Raw genomic sequence first — 25,696 nt, 5'->3', positions numbered from 1 at the left:
GTATTAGTTCTCTTCCAATGTTAGAAAACACAAGAAAAATGGGGAAATAAAAGAAGGCAAAAAGATGATGGAGAAGCTTCCCTGTCTGCCCAGGTCTGAATCCAAGAACAGACAAGGAGAAGGGCATTGGCCATTTCCTGAAGTGAAGAACAGACCCTCCTACAGACCTACGGCTTCTGTCTCAGTCATTCTCAGGGGGAGGGATGGAACACCTGCTACAACCTTCATTTATGTCGCATCAATTTTAGTTCATATTTACTTAATAATTTAAAACCCTTAAACTATAGCTAATGTTCAGATTCGCTGAGTGCTGTCTGTCTGGTCTGTTTTAGGGGCTTTCCAGATAGCATTCCTTCTAACCCTTATAATAATGCTATGAGATAGATACTATTTGCATTCTCATCATGCACTCGAGGACATGGAAACAAAGGGAGGTTAAGTAGAGGCACGTAAACTGCATGCACAGGCTGAAGTTCACATGAAAAAGGGCAAACAACCAGACCAAGGGGTAAGAAAACTTTTTCAGAGCAACACATGGTCCGAATCTTAGTCCATTATCAACATGTTCAGGAAATAGCTTTCGAGGTCTGTTAGCATACCTGTCCCTGCCCTGCGGGCACACTGAGAACCCGAAAGAGCTTCAGGAGTCAGTCCACATCGGACTTTCCCTCCTTTGCTTCTTGGTTTACTCTTGGGGGCCAGGTTTGAGGATGTAGATTCTGACTGGGATTTGTCCTGGGGAAGTGGCTCTTTCCTTCTTTTAGTTCTCTGACCCCAATCTAAGCAAAGTTATACACTCGTGTCCAAGAAGAGCCCGCACGTTGGCATGCGTCCGCGTGTGCCTATCTTCTTAGGAAGTTCATAGACTCTGAGAGGGAGGCCCAGTCACGGTGCCAGTGGAGTTTAAGGCCTCCAGCTCAGGAATTCCTCCTCTGGAGGAGGGGTTACACTCTGCTTAAAGTCTCTGCCTGTGCCACTATGCAAGGACATCATGTCTGCTGGGTAGTGCCACTCAGCATGTCAGCCAAGGATTATGAGGCTGCTTCAGGAGCCTAGGATCCAATCACCCCTCTGGGACCTAATGTCAGGAATAAAATGGAATAGGCTACATTTGGGGGGGGGGTCTTAAAATTGGAAAAAAATATTCAGGCCTGCCTGGAGAGACCTACAATATTTCCCTGAAAAAAAAAGATATACTTCCTTTTCCATGGGGTTAACTTCTCATGGTTGAAGTTCGGAATTTGCATGTGCATTTTCCATGAGACATGGGATTACACTCTGTAGCTCAAATTTATAGACACCTTTCCTTCATTATCTCCTTTATATCCAAGTACCGGTTGAGATATAAGGCAAAGAGACAATAAGTGATTATACAGGAAAGGAAATCATTACAGCAGAAAACTGAATGAGAAAGTTAATTTAGTTACCACTTCTTGAAACTCTTCACGTGGTGTTCACCAAGCTTTCTTAAAAATTATGCATGCCCTCACCTAATACTGCGTGAGATCTTGGCATAAAATGGATAACACGAACCTAGCTAAAACCACTGAGGATAAATGAGTCGGAGGAAATTCTTTTTTGGAGTTGGAGAGGAAAGGAAAACCTCCTCAAGGTCCATTTTGACGTCAACTATGAATTCATTGTTCCCTGTGAAATTATAAAAACTCGTATTCAAAATTCCTCCATGTGGTTGTTTGTATAATTTCTAGTAGTGAGAAAATAATTTTCTTATTTAGTTTTACAGTAATTTAATAGCAGAGCGAAATAAGATTTCATTTAGTTGGTTCCAGAGCACCACCCTGAAGTAGGAGTAATTGCAGATACTGTGTGTCCAGGGGACTGTGGCCTTAGGGATGTGTTTAACCATCAAAGAGAACAATACAGACTAAATAAACAAACTAAAAATGCCCCATAAATAATGAACTTGATGTCTTGTGACAATGCAGGAGTACATGAGAACAACATATAGACTTGTTATTAGCAACTACTTGAATTGGATCTATCATGAAAGAAAGTTACACAATGTGGCATTTAAAAAAAAATGGATTATGCTTTGAAATAACTTGTTTTAAAATTTTTTAGAAAAGTTAAAGTCTCAAAGTCTATAATATCTGTCCTCTACTTAATGCTCAGAGATTACTGAGGCTTAGTGAACATTTGTGAAGTCATCCGAAGAGGATGTAACAATTTTTGCAAGACACTGGTTCTTATTAGCTACAGGGAAGAGAAACCAATGTCGGGAAGAAGTAGAGAAAGAACTAATGTAATAAAATTACTGATTCTTTGGGCTTGGGTAGTGATTTCAAATTTCCTTTACATATATTTATCATCCTAATTGCCCTGTAAAATGAGAGATCTAATTCTCTCACCTTGCCTGTTTAATTGCAGAGTCTCCCTTAAAACTGGTTTTTATTCTTCAGTCTATAAATGGGCTTAGGGCTGTTGTATCGTAAAGATATTCACCACCCTGCTTTTGCATTACCTGTTTATTATTTCTTTTTAAAGTATTAAACTTAAAAAAAACTGGTTCATTACTGTTGGTGTTCCATTCATTCTGTGTGCTCCTGAACCCTTTTCTAAGGTGTCTGCGTGATGCGTCGGACTCTGTTCTCCCGACAGCCTCTGGGAGGCTGCAGTACCCGCACTGCCTACCTTCTACCTTTCCTCTCCCTGCTGGTCTCTCTGCACTGTCCTGCTTTTCCTCCTATATATTAGACCATCTTTTCTTTCCCTCCTTTGCGGGTTCTTCATGTTCTTTCTCTTTCTTGTCATTCAATATAAATATTTCCCAAGGTTCTATTTTCCTTTTTTTCTCTCAACAAAAATCTTCTTTGAATTTACTCCTACTTTCATGGCTTAAAGTATGCCCCTCTTGGCCAAAGCATTTGCTAGCCCTAATTTCAAGTCATCCTGCTTTACTCCAGTACCCTATTTATAACTCAATGTTAGTTGTCTGCACAGGGTCTACCTCTGGTATCTCATACTCCACATGGTACAAAACTGAATTGTATTCTGTTCCTCTCATTATTTCCTTTTCACCTTCTCTCTTTGATATCTTGGAATTATCTTTGATGATTTCCTCTCTCTTACTTAACACTCTGTCAGCTCCTGGAGCTGCCCACCCTCATCCACAACGTCTGTTGAACCTGGATCTTCCCCATCCCACTGTCACCAGCCTCCTCAGGTTACCAATAATCTGAACAACTGACAAGGCTTCCTGGGCTCTGTCCTCTCCCTCGTCATCCCTTTCCACATCCAAGCATGTTCCACATCCCTGTTGCTAGATTAGATCTTCTCAAAGCAAAGTCCAGATCATGGCAACCCCTACTTAAAATTTTCCACAGTTTTGCCCCAGAATACAAACACCTTATACCTTACCCTAATGCCTAACCTCCAATGAAATTCTGTTCATCCTTCAAGAGACCTCAAATGGAACCTTTCCTGATAAACTGAACTGGATGTTAATGTTAACTGGATTATAATGTATTTTATGAACTTTCTAACTTCTATCTAAGATAATGGTGATTTGAGGGCATGTACTAAGTCTTAGAATTCTTGATGGCAGGGTCTGTCTGTCTCCCACTTTCTACCCCTGCAGAACTCAGTGTAGTGCCAGACACCTAAGATATACTCTACACATGGTTGCCAAGCCAGTGAATCAAGTCAATCGATGCTCTTGTGCATCCGGGTAAACAGGGACGTAGCTTTAACCACCCTGCAGGGCAGTTGGTTGTGCATGTATCTGATCTTCTCCATGCGACTCTAAGTCTCTGAGCACAGGGCTCCAGTTCATAAAACTGCATCCTGTACAATACCTAGGCTTGGTCCTCTACACGGAAAGCATTCAGTAAACTGATGGATAAATAGTCCTGACTCCTTCTGGTTCAGAGAATGAACCAGACTCAATAACAGGCAGCACAGTATGGTGGGGATGGAGGGAGCAAGGTTCTGTTTTTGGCTCTTCCACTCACTATGTTGAGAACCCTTTGGTATGACCCTTGTTCTCTTTGGGCCTAAGTTTCCCCATGTATATAATAGGTTTAAACCAGCTAAACTTTAATCTCTTTCAATGCTGATGAAAAGTTCTAACTGCACACATTCCTTAGAGAGAACAGTAGATGTAGGAGCAGAAGAAAAGCAAAAAAAAAAAAAAAGGAAAGAAAAAGCAGACGTGCTTATTCAGCATGTGGCAATAAGAGGTTTCACTACAGTACCTGGTATGAAGTGATTGGTGGAAGGATCTGACTTGAAATTTCTAGAATCTTCATGCATACTCTCGATCAAATGATCCTTCTCTGAAGGCAGTAGTACATGTGTGTGTGTGTGTGTGTGTGTTTTTTTAAAGTCAGGACGTGAGAGGCCCTGACAGATATGGAGGAACACTAATTTCATATAACGAAATTTGCCACGAGTGAAGGAAGCACATACGAGACTATCACCAGCAGCTGCAGATAAGAATTAAAGATGTGCTTCAGCAAGACATGACATGGAAAGATGAAGAATAGAGCCCTGAAGGTCAGCAATCAACCTTAGCAATTATACGTGGACAATCGTAAGCACATTCATGCAATATCTGGCAGAGTAACACGGCATGGTGTGACTCAAAGCAATGGGCCATGAGACCAGATTTCCCAAGGGACCTGGGAGGATTTCATAAGAAGACTGATGGCTAGAATCTGGAGGGACCAGGAGTCAATGACAGAGTTCCAGCACGGCCCTTACAGGTGACTCTGTGGCTCCAGGAATGAACCTCTCAATAAGAAAAGTTATTTTGAACGATTCATCAATAAATTATCACTAGATTTTTCCTAATACTTTCCTACATCTACTGACCTCATGCAAAGAAAGGCACTTTTCCCATTAGAAAATAAGTGGTGTCTTGCTTTATTATTTATTTGGAAAGCAAATGTCTCTAAAGGGACATGTAGCTCAGCCCAGCTGACTTTTAGTGACAGGCAATGTTACCCAAATGCAAACTGTCCTGTGAGTTTATATTAAAATGAGGCAAACCGTAAGAAGGTCTGAGTCTGGTAACTGAACGGCTCTCTTTTCTGAGAACACCATGCTCTTTTTTGTGCCTCTGTGGTTTTGCTTCTGTTCCTTCTGCCTGGAAGGCTGTTTCTTCCCTCTTCAGCTTTACACACACCTATTCCTTCCTGGTCCAGGTCTAATGTCACCTCCCCTGCAAAGCCCTTTCCACTACTTCAGGAGGTTGGGAGCTTTTTGTGCATCATCAGACATTTTCATACCACATTTGTATGTCCCCTTTTACAGGTTTAAAAGTTGGGGAAAGTGTGTGGGAACACCATGAGTTCCTAAAGTGTGGGGACGGTATTTTGTTTGTATCTTCACCCCTGGTCCTAGCTGAGGTCTTGGCACAGACGCAGGGGTTCAACAGCATTTGATGCATGGCTAAATGGAGAAAGGCATGAGTGAACAAGGTTAAGAGTGACTTCCGGAAGTTACTGAGTCAAGTGGCTATGGAAGATGTCCAGTTACATTAGCATTGTAGGGAGAGGACAATTTTTATTAAAAAGAGAAACACTTTCATAAAAAGAGGTAGATTGTGACATGAAACTTCAAGACATATGATTTTTAAAAATAAATGTGTCCCCAGATATATTAAGTGGAAACTCTAGGAAATTAGAGCAAATAAAAAAATTAACTGGCCTTCTAATGTATAAGTGTGGGATTTACACTGAAACCTCTAAATAAGAGGGTATCAAAGGTAATAAAAATAATTCTAAAGAGATTATGTATCAATTAACTCAGGAAAAGAAAGGTGACTTTTAAAAAGGGAAAGACAATCTTTAAAGAAATGAATCCACACTTAATAAGTAAGAGGTTTACTTGGTTAATGAAATAGCAGGAAAACAAGATTAAACTGTTAGCAATGAAAAGGTAAATATATAATTCTTTATAGGAAGTAGAATAAAGAGGAATGTGAGACACTCTGGGGACACTGAGAGCATTTAGTTACATCAAAGATGCTCTATTTACTGTTTAACTGATATGGAATCTATGAGAAAATTAATAGCAAGCCATAGGATAATAACTATCTGTAGTGGCTTATTTCATCCCATTTTGACTCTATTTCTTCTGCAAATTAGTGTGACCCCAAAGTGTTTTCAGGATTGTCCAACTTGTCCTAAATTCCATAAATAAACTCTTTCAGAGGATGCTGTTTTTTGTCATGTCTCTATTACAGTTCTTCACAGATGGACCATTTTTGTCCTTCCAAAGTCTAAGAATAACTCTTTCAGTTATCAAGACATACCAAAATCCAGTTCAGCTGCTCCTGTGGGATTCCAGTTAGCTTAGACACATCTGCTGAGATACATGCATTTGAATCCAAATGAAGCTTTTGTTTGATGATACATTTTGAACATTTATGGAGGGTTTTTTGGGGGCAAAAATGTTTTTCATTTTTTGGCACTCCAAACAGAGATCTTCAGTTATAAACACTGCCTTCTGAGCACCTCCAGCAGAAATCCAATCTTTTCATGTGAACAGGTGCCTCAGGAAGTTTTTGGAAGGTTTTACTCTGAATCAGCTTTCTGATTGGAAACTTTCTGAACACGCAGTCGAATTTGCCAAAGAGACCTTCAAACTTGCTTGAGCGGTTTTCACTCATACAGACATGCATTCACACGTACAGACAGCCCAAGTAAAAGCAATCAGAGCCCTGTAAAACTGAAGTCTTTTTCTTAAAGGTTAGATACTACACACAACCAAGCTAAACAAAAGGAATACACAACAGAAGAGATAATGAAGAAATAGCAAGTACAGAGGTTCAAATTCTCTATAAGCATGTTCCCCTTAAAGCTTGACCTGAGCATTTAGACGACACATCCCTTCAGTAAAAATTCTATCTCACCCAGTTTCAAATAAACCTTCAAGTATTTGTGTTCTTAAACACTGTACCTTAGAGTATTGCTACTAATCCTTTTTACTAACAAACTTGTTCAAACAGTTATTTTTGAAACACTTCCCTCTCTAACACAAATAGGTCAACCAGATTCAAATCTAAAGGAATTAAAAACACTGCTCTGTAAATCAGGGATTCTTTGGAAAAACCTCTATTTTACGTGAGTCCCTACAACTTTTCTTTTCCAGTTTGAATATAAACTGAAAAGCTGTTACAGAGTAAGACAACTTTTTAAGCCTTAAGCCTGAAGAGTTATTACAGAGTAACATCACTCCCCCACTGGGCATGCCCAGAATTCAGGGGGAAATCTGCTTTGAAGTTGTTCTGATGGCCCTGGACCAGATGCTCTAAGGTGGCCAGAAACCTCTGTCTACACCCACTTAGCAGATTTCTGGCTCTTTATCAGGGACTAAGGTTTATTTGCAGAAATGAATCATTTCCTCCAAAATATCCTTTACCCTATTTACATGCTTGCATATTCCTTCCATTTTCTTTTTCCCCTACAGCTTTACTAAGGGAATTAATTATCTAGAAGAACAGGAACATACAGTAAGTACATCTGAGATGCAGGATGAGACACAGTATGTCATCTATTAGGCCTGGCTAAGACCAGCAGCTGATGCTAAATGGGAAGGAACATGCACCAAATGTTTTTTAATCACAAAGTTAGTAATTAATTGCTCTTTAAAATACATTTTATGCTTCTTTCTGTCTGTGTACATGAAATGCACATTGCTTACATGCCAAAAATTACAACATTATGGTTTAAATATGACTGGCACGGAAGTCCGGAAATCAGAGTTAATGTTCCCACAGCAACTTTAATTCTGTCCGTGCGCACATGTAGAGCTCTAATCATCTTCCGTTCCAGGATAATACATATAGATGGTTTGGGAAGGGAAGCTAAAGACCCATATCCTCAACTGTAGTTACAGGAAAAAAACAAAAGATAAAAGCTGTGCTCCTTTCCACATACGTGGATGAAGAACAATGTCCCCACGCCTGGTGTTGTGTAATCCGGGAATGAAAGAATCTGCTATAATGCTGGGACTCAAGGGGACAGTTTCTTTTGCTGTGGGAACCTGAACTTTGCATTTCCTGACTTTGGGGTAATTAAAATGTCAGCCTTAATGTGGCATTAATGGAGTTTGCCATAAAAAATCCTCTTTGTTTTGTTCTCTAAAAAAATTGCTTAAAAGTTCACACTGAACCAAGTGTACTGATATCTTCAGGCTTGGGGACTGAGGCAAAGGGGTGGGAGGGGGAAGGCCAATGAAGATGGACGGCAAGAGAGAGCCAAGGAAGGACCTACCCAACTCCTCGACAGCGTTCAGCCCGGCAGGGTCATGCTGCCTACCGAGCTAAAGTTAAACCCACCCTCACAACAGTTTGGTAATGGGTAAAGGTTAAATTAAAAATAAATAAAAACCGCTAATGCGTAAGCGCATCTTGGCAAGGACACAAAAAATGAGATGATCTGATGAGGCCAGTGCAAAACCTGAGAAGGTAAGTAACCACGGATGTCAGCTTCCAACGAAACAAAGACATTGGACTTAGGTGGTTCTACAGCCCAAAGCAGGGAGACTGCCAACGGGGGTGGGATGGGGGTGGAGGATCGCTTCTCCCTTCAGTGGGAGCCTTATTTGGGGGAAAACAAAATGGGAGCATCTTTCACATGTACATGACTGTGATGTGCTACGGCTTGATATTTGTCAAGAAAGGTTTTCCCGCGGAGAGCTTCGTCTGCTCTCCTGACTTGGTTTAGTCCTGTTAAGTGTTTAGAGGGAGAGCCTGGCTCGGTTCATCCTCAGCCTGTGCAGTGGGAACTGTTCTGTCAAACGCCTAGGGGTTTGGTACCCTTTGCATTCCGAAACTCATCCTGATGCCTTCCGCTCCCATCATCTGCGTTTGTTTACCGTGAGATTGTTAGAAATGGTGACGAGGTGACAAGCTAAGGGGTGATGGGGGAATATTGCTAAAAGGTGATTGTAGTGGGTGCACTGAAAAGCAGCACACATTTCAGTAGTGGTATTAACCTCATCATTTCACCGAGGAAAGCGTTTCTCAGCCATATTCCCTCTTGCTTTGACTTTTACTGGGATCTTCTGCTGAATTTGAAGTGGCTCGTAGGTTAAATAGCCAACTGAGAATTTAAGGGGTTGGACTTGTTCTCTTAGCTCCAAAACACGGCCTGTGTGCTTCAGATGCAACAACGCCATGGCTTGCCCACCCTGATCAGTTCGTATGCAGAGCTGACTTTTCTTCCGTGGGGATGCTTACCCATTGTGTTCTATAACCTCGTCACCAATATGAGTAATTGAACATTTTCAAGATGCCTGTTTCGAGCCAGGAATGCCATCTCCAGGCTCAGAACTGAGAATGCAGGCGGCTCACACTGAGGGCAAATCCACAGACATCCCCCTCTCCCCCTCCCCGTGTCTGAACGAGGTAACTACTAAGCACGGCATTCATCTATCTGGGTGTCAATTTTCTCAGTTTTCTCATCTGTAAATTGGGAAGAATTATAATGACTGATGGGGAATGGACAATAAGGCATGACTAAGAATGATTTTGCTCAACACATGACAAATAAAAAGGTGCTGTAAAAATTCAGGCACTGTGAAAGCTTGGAACACCACATACTGGTGCAATGTTTCCGAAGTTAAAGATACTAACAAGTCAAGGGCACTATTTTTAAATGCTCCAAATCTGTTAGTTCTAAATAGAAACTGAATATTTTACCTTAAAGAAATTAGGCTTTTAAATTAATCTACGGTAAGAGTGACATTTGAAAGTAAAAAAAAAAAAAAAAAAAAAAAAAAACCCTCTTGAATGCAAGAAGAGCATCCAAAAATCTTAACAGCTTAAAATAAACCTCTTTCCTGTCTTCTCTCAAGCAAACTCCAAATGGACAGATTTCTGTGAATCTTTCCTCAAAACAATTTTCTTCTAAGTGTAGGCTCAAATCAGGACAAACTACAATCCAAATATATTTGGGGAAAAGTATAATCAATTTAAACAACAGGTTGGCGCAGAGAAGACTTATACATCTTAATGGCAAAATCAGAAGGACTTTCTGAACAGCTGGAGATTAGGCTTCTCCTCCCTATTTGTTCTCCTTCCAACTGTATTCAGACCTTACTGAGCTTGGATCCACTGGCTTCCTCAGGGTCACCAAGGGGCTGTGCCTTGTACATATTCCAAGCTAACGCCAAGGCCTAGTCAGATGATGCTTATGGTAAAGTATAGTACACAGAGCCCAGTGCTCTTTCTATTCAGCAAAACATTCATTTTATTGTAATGGGATTTCTGGGCTAAGGCCATTCTATGTAATCTTCCCCATAAGCTGTGGCAGAAAGTCAGGCATTGGAGGCCTGCATGCAGGAGCTCCAGGTCCTTCTCCACAGGAGCAGGCTACCTTCCTGGTAGGTAGGGACAGTACGCACATGTCTATGGGCACCGTGCCACGCTATTTTCCAGTTCTTCCTGTAATTACTGTTAGGCTGGAGACTGCCAGGCAAGAAGGCCAAGGATGTTACCATTTTGATGGTCCACTGAACACAGTCCCTGCTTCTGACCCCCAAGTTTCTGTATAGAAGCAGCAGCTTTGTACAACTTACATGGGCTGCAGAGACTTGGAGCCTGTTATTTCTCATTTCGTTTTCTAGTGACAGCCGGAGTGTGGTCTCAGCTCAGTCACGAGTAGAAAAAGGCTCCTTCACCCAAACCCCAACCCCTTGGTCATGTCCCTTTATCCAGGGACTATTATGATGAAGAACGTAGGGAATGGAATGTCCCAGGCTCATTCACCTCTCACCCTTTTTGCGGAGTTACGTTTGCTTTGTCAGAAAAATAACGACAGGAGATTTAGAATCTCATTTCCTAATTAATAATTTTTGCTTTGTGGACAGGATAAATGGAGTCCTTTTTTGAAAATAAAACTTTCTTGGTCTTATCTTAATCCAAAGATGAATACGCCAGCTTTCTGCCTGACATCCACTGTGGAGATCAGTTCTGAATAGTTGTCGGGTATCTCCAAGACTAAAAGGAATATTCTTTCCGATTGGACTCCAAGTGATTCCATTCCTTTCCATTGTCAACACATGTGTTTCTTTCTCTCTGAAGTATTCAGTTACGTTTCAGAAAATACCTCCTAAACGTGATTTATCATCTTTCTTAAAATAGAATTTGAAGAAGTGACGACTCTCAGATTAGTGGGAAGACAGCAAAAACAAACAGCAACGGAGTGATTTCAGTAGTGACAATCTCATTAAGCTGCCCGTTTCCAAATTTAGCCCATAGGCAGTTTTTTTAATTAAAAAATATTTTTAACCTAAATTCTTATTGGCTACGTGAAGTCTGGGTGGCTTCTGAATTCTTGGAAGCCATTCTCTTTTCTTCTGTAAATTTATGCTGTCCTTTAGCCACTTCAAAATAAATTAAAAACTGGAAAGACAGAAATTCAGCCAAGCTACAATAACTAATGCAAAGCTGACTTGTGTTATGTAATCTCAAAATGGAAGTTTCCTTTTGAGGTCCATATTTGGTTGTTCAATTTTGTCATGGTGGAAGTACCATTATCCAGATCATGGGGACAAAAGAATAATTAGAAAACAGCAACACGGCTTCTGTGTTTGAGTCAATGTTATGAAAGAGAATGTGATGGATGTAATTAATCAGCCTTTTGAGGCCAAATGGCTGGTCACCTGGGTTTGAAATACACTCTAGCTTTGAAAATATAGATGTTGGCTGACTCAAAATGGTGGCAAGTTACCTTTGGCTACTTTAGAAGACCAAACGGAAACAGCTTGCTCTGAATGCAAAAAAGCCCGAACCCGGGGGAGAAGCCTGCTCCCAGCACCGCGAAGACACCATCACCTTAGTGGTGTAAGTGGTGTACTCACAATCAGATGACCCGGTGTGAGCGTGAGAGTTTGTCAGTGAATGTGTTGAGTGGATGAGGGCTGGGCCTGGGGACAAAACAGCTTCAAAGTTCAGGCAGGGAAGGCCCGGCTTGGCGCTGGATCCACCCGGCTGAGTAATCTCATTCTCCTCAGATGCCTTCTGGTTTTCAGCTGTCTTGGGTTTCTTCCTGAAAATAAACAAAGGGCCCTTTGAAGGAACTGACTGCATATTTGGGAAAAGGCATTTTTAGAATCTGTTAAAGATAACTTGATTTTTTTTTTTCTGAGGGGGGATGGGAGGGAGTCCAGTATGTCCCTTGTTTTAAAACAAGCTGATTCTTGTTTTTTTCCCTCCAGTAATGGCCTAACTGGGAACACATGAAAGCATATGGGCCAAGCAAACAGCACCACATTTGGACTCTGTTGGCTGCATAAAAAGACCCTGTCCCAGAACTTCAGACAGCTTGAGCTACGTATGGCTGACATTATCCAAGAAAGCATCCTTTTTTCCCCCCTTAAGAGTTTTAACATGGTCTGGAAAAATACTAGTGGAGGTTTTACCGTTCTAGCATTTGTCAGGAAGCTTAGAGACAGGACCCGTGGAGTAATGGGAGGAGCACTGGACTGGGAGTCTGGAGACTTGAGCTATGGTACTAGCTGTGCCTCTAACTTGCTGTGTGGCCTTGGGCACCTCACTTCACCTCTCTGGGCTTCAGTTTCCTCATCTGTAAAATAAAGGGCTTGGATTAGAAGGCCTTAAAGGTTCCTTCCAGTTTTCAGTTTCTAGTCATGGAACACATTATGTAACAGTCAACTTTCTTGCTGTTATTAGATTTTATTTTAGATCAACACATAATTTCAAATCACGATCTAAATTTGCAGGTTGTACAGATGAGAGGGGTAGTGATGAAAGGATTTGTTAAAGCAGCAAATGAAAAGTGAAAAGAAGAGCTTAGACTCCAGTAGGTAAAGAAGGAAGGTGTCACACAGAGATCCTCTATTCCAACTCTTTACCCACGTGAAGCTTAAGATTCCCTTTGTTTTTTGATTTAGTACATGATCCTGGAGTACAGGAGTGTGATTGTGTGTTTGGGACTGTGTGTTTGAAAAGAGATGGGTGAAGGGAATTAGAAAGTAATTGTCACTAATTGTTTGGGACCAGGAATAAGAAGTAAAACAGCTCAGCCATCAGTCAGCTCCTCTCTCTAGAACCATGCAACTGATGTAAATGAATAAATACTTAGCTTATGCTGCATGCACCCCAGGCCCTAGTCAAACCCAACTGGATTACTTGTCATATCCTGAACATCCCCCCCCAATTTTCTTGGTTCTGTGCCTTTTTTATCATCATGTGTATGGTGAACAGAAAGAATATTTTCTTTCATTTTTTTGGTAGGAGAACATGTGTGGTACAGAATTTGTTGTAAGTAGGTCTGTTCCCATGTTTCCCTTGTTTCTCTAAGCATGGCAATGGACTTGTTATACAGAATTTTTGTATTGAAATTTGCTGTACTGGGTAGTTGAATCTGCCCTTGCAGAATATGGTATTATGATTAGCATGCTGTGTTTCTGGTCCAACAGGTTGTGAAATCAAATCTGCTTTTCCAGAGGGCAGGAGGCAGAGATGGCATGGTAAAGATGAAAATAGAAGGAGAGCTTTCAGACATATTTTTCAGGATGGAGGAAGCCAGTACAAAAGCAACAAATTGGATTCCTTTACCCACCCTTTGTTGAATGGGTGACTAAGGAACAAACCCCCAAATCTTGAGGGTCTACATGGACCTTCAAGGAGCTTGTTTCTGGTTTTCAGTGTAGGGACGTATCCGAGATCAAAGTTTCCAAAACCCAACTCATTTTTTTCCCATGGAAACCAACGCTTCCTCTACGGTCCCTATTTCTATCACTGCTGTCTGTCACCAGGTTTGCCACCGGGTTGGAAACCTCAGGGTCATACACCTTCCTCTGCCTTAAAGCCAGTTTGCCAAGTCCTGACAATTGTGCTTCCTTCATATTTTGCACATCTATATTTCCATTGCTATCACCATAACACCTTTTATTCAGACTGTTGTTTACTTTCTGACTCCCATCCTCCTTGACTTCTCTACTCCCACAGCTTTGATTCACTAAATCTGAGATGACCACATTAGGCTGACAGTCAAGGTGAATTCCATGTCTATGAGACTGTAAACTCTCTGAGGGTGAAAAGAATGTCATAGCTATTTTTGAATTCCCTGTGTTCACCCATTCGTTCCTTCTTCCTTCCCTCCCACTATTCATTTATTCATGTATTCATTTCACAAATATTTATGTGCTTATGATGTGCCAGCATAGGCTAGGAAATAAAACAAGCCTGGTTTCTGCCCTCCCAGATTTGCGGTCTAGTGTATACCGTTAAGCGGAGTTGCTTAGACAAAGCTGTCATTCAATATAGGTGTGTTGATGGAATGAAATTGAGTTGAAATTAAAGTATATTTCGAAAATAGTTATAGTCTGAATCCCAATTAAGTTTCCTATTCTTTATGCAGCAGGGAAATCTACATCGACTGGCTGCTTTTCCTTTGAATCCATGAAGTGCATTTGGTAAGAGTAGGACCACTTTGCCCGCTGAAGCTAGGCTGGTCCTCATGAATCATTTAAATATCGGGATGAAACACTGACAGACATCACTTAACGGAAAAAAAAAAAATTATTTCTGATACTCATAAACAAGGCCTAGGCTAGTTTCAGACGTGTGCTTCAGGAAATTAAGGAAGCCCTCTTTCAAACATGAGTACGTGGTCAACCCACCAACATTACTCTTTTATTTTTAACTTTGCAAAAGTTGTATTGTTCTTTATGTCAATGGCCTTGCTTCCTTCCCTAGATTTGATCCTGCTTTCTAACTGACATCTTGCACCATATTCTCCTGTTTGTTGTCTCAAGGGTCACCTCTGGAGAACATTCAGAGCACAGAGGCACTGAAACCACTTCTACAAACAGAAAATACTGAAAACTCAACCTTTGGGCTCAGCCCTTCATTTGGCTAATATCACTTTACTTGTCCTTAGACCACTGGGCCGTTTCCCAACTGCACAGATAACAGAGAGACACTCATTGTCCTTAGAAACAATTCATTTTCCATCTCACTCTCTAATAGTTCTCTTGTACTCCTTTTTCCAGACCTGAGAAACACTAAAACGTGGCAGCAATCTACATCTAGACATGCACAGGTGCAGTTATTTTGACCCTTTTATTTTATTTTGCAGTTATTTTTGCAGTTCATATTTTATTAAGGAGGAAAAAGCAAGTCCTGTAGTAATTAATTGAAAATACCTTCTCTGGCTGTGTAAAAGAATTATATAAGCACAGCACATCTGAGGGCAAGTCTCTCCAAGCCTCGGTGGCTGTGCACTATTCCCTGGAGCCTGTAGAGGGCAGCAGCACACCGGCGGACTCCAGGCAGCATGTCAGGCAAACTCCCCACCACACCAGAACCTTCCTTCTGGTCACCATGCCAAAGGTTGGTTTGCCAAGCTCTGGCCGGCCGCTTAGCCTCTTTTCTCCCTCTCTCTCCTCTCCCTCTCCCTCTCTCTCCCTCTCCCTCTCTCTCCCTCTCCCTCTCTCTCCCTCTCCCTCTCTCCCTCCCTCCCTCAATGTTAAAATTATACACTCTGATGAAGTCGCCCCTCAACCGGAAAATGAAAGCTCCAGTGAAAAATTAGGCGAGCCAACGACAACAAAGAAAGAAAATGGGAGAAAGGAGAAAGGGGGCTGGTGAGGGGGAAGGATTTAAGAACAAGAAAAGGGCAGATGTTTCGTAAATACATGCAAAGCAAAACTGGGTGTACGCGAACACTTCCGCAGAGAAACAGACCAATCACTGTGCACTTCCTCCCGCCGCACGGGTGGAGCTCTGCATTCAAAAAAAGTGTGGCTGCAGGCACCTGCGTTTCAACGGTCAGTTCTGACATTCTATCTCCCAATTGTCCAAAGAGAACAAACGCATTTTCATCTCCCCACTACAGACATTTCTGTTACAGAAGAAGACTGCTTCAAGAACTGGGAAGGCGATTTAAGGTGACGGGAGGCTGAGTTAGCCAGCAGGACCTACTGGTTTTTAACTCTCCTTGTGCTGGCCCTGGCAACAAGTTTTGGGCTGAAACATAGCAGTGAGTAAGGCTGTGGATGATGCTGGCTCTTTCCTTGCTAAGACCGTATTTTATGTGTCAAGAAATATACATGAAAACATACTGAGGAGATGGTAGGCATTAAGCATGTTAAATGCACGGAAATTAACTAGGTCGGTGGCATTTGATGTATAGATTTCACACTTCTTTGCACATATTGCACACATGCAGTGATGGCAATGCTTTCGGCAACATATGGAAAATAAATATTTTATCTTTGTGAGCTCTCATCAGTCTCCGGGGGCTGCTGAGGGAAGAGTGTTCTCTTCTGTCCCCCTCTCCCAGTTTTCTCTCTTCGCTGGGCTCCCACCCTCTCCTGCACATTAACATGCCTTCCACTTATCAGCCTGGTTGGATGGAAAAGGACTAGTCAGAACGTCTTTTTGATAAATACTCAGTCACTGGATCATGACAATTTTGACCCATGACCTTGCTCATCAACTCCTTCCCCCACCCCAATCGTTTTGGCATGGTAACTATTTCTTTGCTCTCCTTCCCAATAATACATGCAAGAGGCTTAGTAGAGTGTTTGGGAAGAGGGGCAAAGGGGAGGTGGTAACAAACCACCCTAGTGGGGGTTGGTAGTAGAACTGAGCTCTACCATCAGTAGCTGTGCACCCTAGGCAGATTCCTCTGCTTCTCTGGGCCTCAGTTTCCTCATCTGTAAAATGGAAATAATAATACCTTCTAGGGCTGATGTGAGGATTAAATGAGACACTTCCTGTCAAGTGATTGGCATGGCACTGGCGCACGGTCAGTGCCCCATGAGGGCAGCTCTTTCACAGACAGCATCAGTTCTGCGGTTTTCATCATTTCACCTAGAAGGAGGCACTTCCTTTATCTTTTTTAATATCTAGCTTTGGGCAGGGGCAAATGGATTGTAATTGCAGCAAAGGCAGAAAGAACGCTAGGATAAGCAAACTCTTCAACACTTTGATTTTACCGTATTACCCCCCGACACCTTCTTTCTGTTCACGTGTTTGTCACTGCTGCTACTACACTATTAGCTCCTCTTGAAGGTGAGGGTCAAGCAAGCTACACTTGGCCTAGAGAAGCCCATCAAACCTGAGCACTATGGTCTATTCATTGAAACCAACCTTGGCACTCTATCTTATCACGTCTTCTTACAATTTATCCTTTCACCACTTGGTCTAATGTTCTCGGATCCATTTAAGATGTTTTCATGATTAAAATATTTTATTCTCTCAATTTTTCAACCTTCTTGGCAAGGTTGATTTATAATGTTTTTCAGTATATTTCTCCCTCACTGTATCAGTCAGGATCTTGGCAAGAAACAGATGGCACACTCAGAGGTTTTAACTGAAAAGAGTGTAATGAAAGGACTCTCTACTGAGGTTAGGGGATCCTCAAGGGATGGTGATACACCAGGGACTAGCAATAGTGTGAGGTTGTTAATCTCAGCTTCAAACTGCTAAACTGAAGGGGTGAGGAAAGGGGTGGAGTTCCCTAAGTCTAGTCAGAACTGGAGTAGGGAAGGGGCTGGACTCATAATACCCTGACCCCACTCTCCTCCCACTCTCATGTCTCTTGCTGATGCGTTCTGTTGCCTAAATTCAAAGGGAAGCCAGAGGAGAAGGCAGCCTAGGTAACGTGGTCCGGAGAGGGCGGTCTCCTGGGCCATGCATCAGGGCAGAGAATGTTCTGGGGTTTTGTGTGTGTGTGTCAGGGGTGAGGGGGAGATGAATAAGCATACCTATTTTCCCCCTCTCCATTTCCTTTACCCTTTTCTTCTCAATTATACTTTCTGGAAGGAAAGACACAGCAAATCAAATGAAATCAGTTCTCTCTTAGTGTCCATTTACCTGTTTTGTCTATTTGTAATTTATGGGGGAAGAAAACTGAACATAAGCTATGTGAGAGCAAGGATTTTTGGTTTGTTCTGTTCGGTGCCACACCCCTAGTGCCTAGAACAGTGCCTGGCACATAGTAAATGCCCGGTAAATTTTAGTTGGCTGAGTAAGTATACTCATGTCTGCTGTGCCAGACGATACATATACATTATCTCATTTAGTCATTGCAACAATCCCGGTAAGTAGGCAGGTTGCCGAGCCCAGTCGTGCAGGTGGTGTGGGAGTGGGTAGGCTTTAAAATCTAACACTCACTCTCTCCTTACCCACCTCCAGGCCTTGAGACTTCACCCAGGTATTGTGAATCCATAGGGAGGGATACGTTTGTAATTAGTCCACATTTTTATACCATATTCACCTTACTGAATGAAGGTTTGCACCTATCAAGTCTCTGTAAGTTTTATTATTTCTCTTTTACATATGAGGAAGCTGGGTTTCTGAAAAGCAAAGGCTGCAAGGATTAGAACTCAATTTGTCCATTCTCTAGGACCTGCAAAACGTGAATGCAGGCACTGGAATTCTGCATAGGGGAAATATGTCCAATGGCACAAACAGCCCGGCTCCCTTGTGGGCTTCCCGGAGATTTTTAGGAAATCTTAGCTCCTGATTTCTAGGTCTGGTTATGGGTTCTCTGCAGTACAGGAAGGTAGGAGTGGCAAAGACTCTCTTCCCTCCCAAAGGATAAACCAGGCTGAAACTTTGGAACCAGGCTGCTGTGATGAAGAAAAACTCAGAAAACTCTCCAGATGTGGGGATTTCTAGCGCATTCTTTCGCTTGAACTTAAGGACGAATGAAGGTGATTCCACAAGCAAGTTCCTTGCATGGGTATGGAATGAGGACACTCTATTTTTGACCTTTTGTCATGTCTTTAGTCCCCAGTCCCTCGAGCGCATTGGTACTGTAGATCAGCCTAATGGTTCCCACCTCCAACCTGGACAGGCAGGCCTGCCTATTGCCTTCATATCCATCACCACCAATTACAATTCAGGTGACTGACAGCATTAAAGGTAAAATGCAATGCAAAATAAAACAACACAAAACTCTGACTTCATCCCTTTGGGTTTGATTTATGCCAGAATAGTTAAAGACGTAGAAAATATGAATGTGAAAATCCTACCTGAAGCCTGATTGGGATGTTAGTCTCCCAGGTTTGGCGTTTTCCAGTAACAGAAATGTCCGTAAAACACCATCCCGTTACCTTCCTCACACCATATAGGAAAATGTGTAAATATAACAACCAGAATGAGTTTTTGTTCTAAAATGTATAATTATTTTGCATGCATAGCCTCTAAGTAATTTAAATTTCTGGCTTTTCTAGTAAAAGAGAGCATATATTCATCTGTTACTTCTAGCAATGATCAATGAATACTCGATGTCACTCTTTCATCAGTATTTTTCTGTAGGCATCATAGCTCCTATCCCAACTTATTTCTGCAATTTGACTTGCAAGGGTTGTACTTCTCCTACGTAAATGTCTGATGTGGAGGGAACTAAATCAAGTACTCAGAGCTATGCATCCAGAGGGCAGAGCTGACCTGGGCACAATGGTTTGAGATGTGGCCAAAGAAGCCCGCAGCTGCAAGGGTGGGTGTTGGCCCCCTTGAATAACAAGGAGACCACAGCACGGGACACAGAGATGCAGCTACATCACAGGTGGACACAGGCACGGAAAGCTGGCTCTCGGATGTGTCCAGCGTGGCGTGAAATGACAAGCTGCAGTGAGATTCAACAGAATGGCAAAGAAGGGTGATGAGAAGCAAACAGATAGGGCTGGAGCTGCCAACGCTGCAGGCAGAGGCGCAGATGACCAAGCAGAGCAGCACCGGTCCCCGCAAGGTGCGCTCAGATGCAGCTCAGCACAGCCACCCCGCGAGGCAGGCGCGATGCTACCCAGGGTGCGCACTGCAGGCTGGAAGCGGAGAACCAATGCAGGCACTTCAGGACTGAGTCTGGCCACCTGGCTGCACCCAAGAGATGAAGCCATCTAAAATGTCATCTGCTCTTACAATTGTGTGAGTTTTTTTAAAAAAATTAAACAAAGTGAACTAAGAAGCCTTTCATTGGAGGCATAATGTACTCACAGTAGTTTTCAAATAAATGGTGTCACTCTTCAGGTAAATCACTCCAAGGCTTGGGCCTAGTGCAGATGTTCATTGGGGCAGGGAGCAGAGAGCGGCTGCATCTGGATCAGACAAGGAACAAACAAAGATAAGGCTGTTAAATGGAGAGGTGATGCTGATCGCTCATGCTATAGAGCCAGAACCGTGGGACTTGGTTGAGAGTCGGGTCCTGCACTTTGCACCAGAGAACAGTGGGTCAGGGGAGGGAGAGGGAGAGGGCGTTGTCCAGGCCCCGTTTTCAGTGTTTCCACCTGACTGCCTGCCTGGTGTGAAGCTGTTAACAGCACCGGCCAGTGTGGAGCTGACACTGTGATCCTGAGTTGGAGTTGAGGTGGAGGGTGAGGGTAGGGGAAGCCTGGCCACAGTGGACTCTTCTTCCAGTGTTCATTCCACCGCAATTTCTCTCTCATTGCTGCTCTGAGATTCTTGCCTATCTTAAAAACGCCCACTGACCTGGCCATGTTTCTGATCTCTTGCCTTCTCTCCACCCTTCACTACAGCCTCTGTTTTCTGCCATATCCTCTAACCCCGAGGAGTTCAGCCTCAGGGGCTACAGAATGGACCCTTGTCTGTCTCAGAGCCTCAGGCCCAGAGGTCTTTTCCCAGGACTTTCCCCTTTGGCCACACTGCGCCCTGATTACCACTTTATTCTGGAAACTCTCCTCCCTTCTCATTGGGACGCTGCATCATCCTGACTTCCCGCTCTCAGTTCTCTTCTGCCTCTTCCACTGGCCTGCCTTCTCTCTCCTGTTTCCTAAATGCAGACAGGCCTCAAGATTCTCTCTCTCCTCAAGCTTTGCCTACACAGCCACCCTCCATGGCCTCAACAGTCACTTCTCCATAGAGAACACCCACATGGCTATCTTTAGTTCTCGCTTGTCTACAGAGCTCTAGACCTGCATTCTAAATAACTGCCGGTTGTCGGTTCATTGATTCAGTTGCTTGTTTGTTCATTCATTCATTGTTTACATAGACTCTATTAGGCACCTAGAAAAGATGAATAAGATGGGGCCTCTAACTCTGAGAAGCTCACATCTCCCTCATACACTGCACAGGCACTTCTAGTTCAGAAAGTTTCCAGCAGAATTCATTGCCCTTCCCTCAAAATATGTTGCTTCTCCAGCCTTCCCATTTCCTGCTACTGGTACCATCTTTGTCCAGTTACTTGTGACTACAATCGAGGAGTCTTCTTTAGTTCCTCCTTTTCTTTCATTTCCCATATCCAATCAGCTGCCACCTGCTGTGGTTTTTACTCAGGCTGTGAATCAATACTCACTTTTTATCCCAACACCTATTGATCCTTTTATCACCTGTTGCCTAGACTTCTGTGAGTGCCTCCTAACCGGCTTCCCTTCCCTCAGATCCTCTTTACCTCTAGTCCATCCTTCACAACAACACTACATTTACTGTTCTAAAGTACCATTCTAAACACATTACTGCTTTGCTCTTTGCTTACTGGATTAAATGCAAACTTCTCAGCTTGGCATTCTAGGCTCCTACAATATAGCCCCAATCTAATTTCTTACTCTTTTTTTCTACAGTGCATTCTACACTGCAGAAGTCCCACTTGTTCCCACCATGGTCATGGTCTTTCCTCCCCTTTCCCAATGTCTACATAGAGCTTCTTTAGGGGTCATCCAAACACCACCTCGCTTATGAGACATTTTCCAAAGGAAAGTGCCCTTCTCAAATCCTTAAGCACTTTTTGCACCACTCCCTTCCCACGTTCTATGGACTCTAATAATTATTTGTGTAATTTGTCTCCCCCTGCCAAGCTTCTTGAAGGCAGAGGCCATTTTTACTTTGTACCCATAGTGCGCAATGCCTTGAACACAGGTTAGTGCTTAGCTGATGTCTGCTGATTCAGACCCCAAATAGCCAAAGCAATTTTGAGAAAGAAAAATGGAGCTGGAGGAATCAGGCTCCCTGACTTCAGACTATACTACAAAGCTATAGTCATCAAAACAGTATGGTAATGGTATAAAAATAGAAATATAGGTCAATAGAACAGAACAGAAAGCCCAGAAATAAACCCACATGCCTATGGTCAATTAATCTATGATAAAGGAGGCAAGACTGTACAATAGGGGAAAGATAGTCTCTTCAATAAATGGTGCTGGGAAAACTGGACAGCTACATGTAAAAAAGTGAAATTAGAACATTCTTTAATAACATACACAAAAATAAGCTCAAAGTGGATTAAAGACCTAAATGTGAGACCAGATACTATAAAACTCTTAGAGGAAAACATAGGCAGAACATTCTCTGACATAAATCACAGCAATAATTTTTTTTGATCCATCTCCCAGAGTAACGGAAATAAAAACAAAAGTAAACAAATGGGACCTAATTAAACTCAAAAGCTTTTGCACAGCAAAGGAAATCCCCCTGTAAAATGAGGGGTTGGGGTGGATGAGCTTTAAGGTCTTTCCATAAACGAAATGAAAACACAACCCGCAGATTGGGAGAAAATATTTGCAAATGATGTGACTGACAAGGGATTAGTCCCCCAAATTTACAAACAGCTCATGAGGCTTAATATCATCAAAACAAACAACCCAATCAAAAAATGGGCAGAAGACCTAAACAGACATTTCTCCAAAGGAGACATACAGATAGACCAGAGGCACCTGAAAAGATGTTCAACATCACTAATTATTAGAGAAATGCAAATCAAAACTACAATGAGATATCACCTCGCACCAGTCAAAATGACTATCATCAAAAAATCCACAAACAATAAATTCTGGAGAGGGTGTGGAGCAAAGGGAACCCTCCTACACTGTTGGTGGGAATGTAAATTGGTACAGCCACTATAGAGAACAGTATGGAGGTTCCTTAAAAAACTAAAAATAGAGCTACCATATGATCTAGCAATCCCACTCCTGGGCATATATCCAGAGAAAAACATGGTCCGAAAGGATACAGTTCATTGCAGCACTGTTTACAATAGCCAAGACATGGAAGCCACCTAAATATCCATCAACAGAGGAGTGGATAAAGAAGGTGTGGTACATATATACAATGGAATACTACTCAGCCATTAAAAGGAATGAAATAATGTCATTTGCAGCAACACGGATGGACCTAGAGATTGTCATACTGAGTGAAGTAAGTCAGACAGAGAAAGAGAAATGTATGATATTGCTTGTATGTGGAATCTAAAAAGAAATGATACAAATAAACTTATTTACAAAATAGACTTAGAGAACTAACTTATGGTTACCAGGGGAGAAGGGTGGGGAGGGAGGGTTAGTTAGGGAGTTTGGGATTGACATGTACACACTGCTATATTTAAAACAGATAACCAACAAGGACCTGCTGTACAGCACAGGGAACTCTGCTCAACGTTATGTAACAACTTAAATGGGAAAAGAATTTGAAAAAGAATAGATACATGTATATGTATAACTGAATCACTTTCCTGTACACCCGAAACTTTCACAACATTGTTAATAAAGTATACTCCAATATAAAGTAAAAAGTTAAAAAGGTTCTAAAATAAAAAGTTTATTAAAGAAAATAAAAGCAATAAAGATGCTTGCTTAGAGTCATGGAAGCTGAGATTGAACTGGAAAGACCTTAAAGCTCATCTACTGCAACCCCTCTTTTTTCAGATGAGGACATCAAGGGAACTGACTTGCTCAAGGCCACATCCTTACTAGCAGCTGAGCAACGACAATTGATAGAAAAGGTCACTAATCTCTGAATATCTACCAGTGTTGCTTGGCACCAATAGACCCAGCAGACCATCAGCAGTGACCAGACCAAAGAGAGTGAGGGGTTGGGTGCATAGCCTGCAAGGATACACTGGCTTCCACAGAAAGAAAAACTTTGTTTCACTTATTCACTTCAATAAATCAAACTAATAAATGTCCTTTTATAGTTAACTGATGTTTAAAAAATGAGGGTGGGTTTAAAGAACAAGGAAGCAAACTTTTTAGCATTACCAGAAGAAACAATTGTGACAATACTGCAAATACCACTGGGGTGATTTGACTCAGGGTGAAAAAGCAGAATGAAGAAATTTCTCATGCTTTGGAAAAGCAGTGGGTTCAGCTGAAGTTCTTGGTGAGAACATGCTGTGGTAATTCTATGGTTAAATTCATCTTATAGAAACATAGGCTATTGGCAATCTTGCTATTATGCCACACCAATAAATCTTTTTCCACCCCTCTTTGCCCAGTATTCATCCTATAGGCTTGTTTAAATTTTTACTTATTTTCCTTTCATTATATCACCAATCTACTCATAGAAAAGGATAGATGACTGCTCCCAGGTCTGTTCTAATTTTCGTCCCTTGTTCTTCTCTTGTGGTAGATGAAACATTAATTGTTTAATCTCCTCTCTAGCCTCATTCTCAAACAGAATCATCTTCTTTCTCCTGAAGATGTAAAGCCCAACAAAACACGTTGTGGGGATAACAGTGTTTACCTAGGTGAGGAAAACAGACTTTTCCAGGGGATCTCAGGAGATTTTACTTGTCCAGAAAAGCTCAGCTCTTAAATGCTAGCCTCTGGCCCTACAAGACTTCACCTGTCTCCCCCAGGTGAGCACCTTACTCACTGTTACTCACCAGAGGAGAAACGGGGTACTGGTCATTATATTCTCTTTGGCCAGTATGGTGGAGCCATGCTATGCATTGAGAGATCGATTAAATAGTAACACCCATGTAGACAGCAAATTGGGCTCAAGAGTTCCTCATAGTTCTTTCTTTTTATATAAGCAGATATTTATTTTTAATTATTATTTATTTATTTTTGGCTGTGTTGGGTCTTCACTTCTGTGCGAGGGATTTCTCCAGTTATGGCAAGCGGGGGCCACTCTTCATCGCGGTGCGTGGGCCTCTCACTGTTGTGGCCTCTCCCGTTGCGGAGCACAGGCTCCAGACGCGCAGGCTCACTAGTTGTGGCTCAGGGGCCTAGTTGCTCCACGGCATGTGGGATCTTCCCAGACCAGGGCTCGAACCCGTGTCCCCTGCATCGGCAGGAGGACTCTCAACCACTGCACCACCAGGGAAGCCCAAGAGTTCCTCATAGTTCTTACTAAACCATCACATGGCTGGACAGTTATCAACCCTTCACCAGACAGAGCTTCCTTCTCTTTTCTTCCCTTGGCAACTACATTAAAATGATAAAGGAAATCACTGGTCGATATGTCTAGTACATTGCAGTGAAAAATTACCTGGAAGCATACACACCCATTGTGTAATTACATAAGTACATTTTAAGTAGGTCTAACATTCGATTTAAATTGTGCATTTTATAATTAAATGGAGACATAATCTTTCTGTCCTTTAATCACACTCCTCTTTCTCAGCTTCACATCCTCTTGCTATGATTTTCCTTTCACTTTTGGGCAAATTGTCACCTCTATCCTTCTTATTTCCCTCTTGTCTTAGCACACACCCGAGGGTTTTTAATTAGAACTATTGCATGGTGTGTCATATTTCATTACTTAAAGAGCAGTTATACTCTAAAAAAGACTCAGTGAAAATGACTTGAAGAGGTTTCATATTTATCCTTTTTCAATGGCGTCCATATCCAGTGTACTCAGTTTTTAAATCAAAAGGTAAAAGGCTGCTGGGGTCATACATTTTTCCCAGAATCTGGAAATCCAGCTATTCTCTCTGCCACTTACATCATCACTGTAATAAAGACTCTGCCCTGGGAGCCCAGCTGGCAAGGTTCTGAATGGTGCCAGAGGCAG

General features: G+C 42.1%; 1 protein-coding gene across 2 annotated transcripts in view; it reads right to left on the bottom strand.

Moving 5' to 3' along the window:
* The window catches only part of ZBTB20 (zinc finger and BTB domain containing 20), a 793,456-nt gene that overhangs the window by 28,655 nt on the left and 739,105 nt on the right, over positions 1–25,696 (bottom strand). The window contains exons 8-10 of one of the 2 annotated variants that reach the window (XM_060150581.1): positions 19,949–20,049; positions 12,394–12,557; positions 11,833–12,020 (exon numbers count right to left, since the gene is read on the bottom strand). In XM_060150581.1, the coding sequence (XP_060006564.1) occupies positions 11,833–12,020; positions 12,394–12,404 (199 nt within the window). In that variant the 5' untranslated portion in view covers positions 12,405–12,557; positions 19,949–20,049. The remainder of the gene's footprint in view (positions 1–11,832; positions 12,021–12,393; positions 12,558–19,948; positions 20,050–25,696) is intronic. The other variant, XM_060150582.1, reaches the window with a different exon arrangement.

The sequence above is a fragment of the Lagenorhynchus albirostris genome, chromosome 5, assembly GCF_949774975.1.
Source record: "Lagenorhynchus albirostris chromosome 5, mLagAlb1.1, whole genome shotgun sequence".
Classification (NCBI taxonomy): domain Eukaryota; kingdom Metazoa; phylum Chordata; class Mammalia; order Artiodactyla; family Delphinidae; genus Lagenorhynchus; species Lagenorhynchus albirostris.
This window is presented reverse-complemented; position numbering and strand designations above follow the sequence as displayed.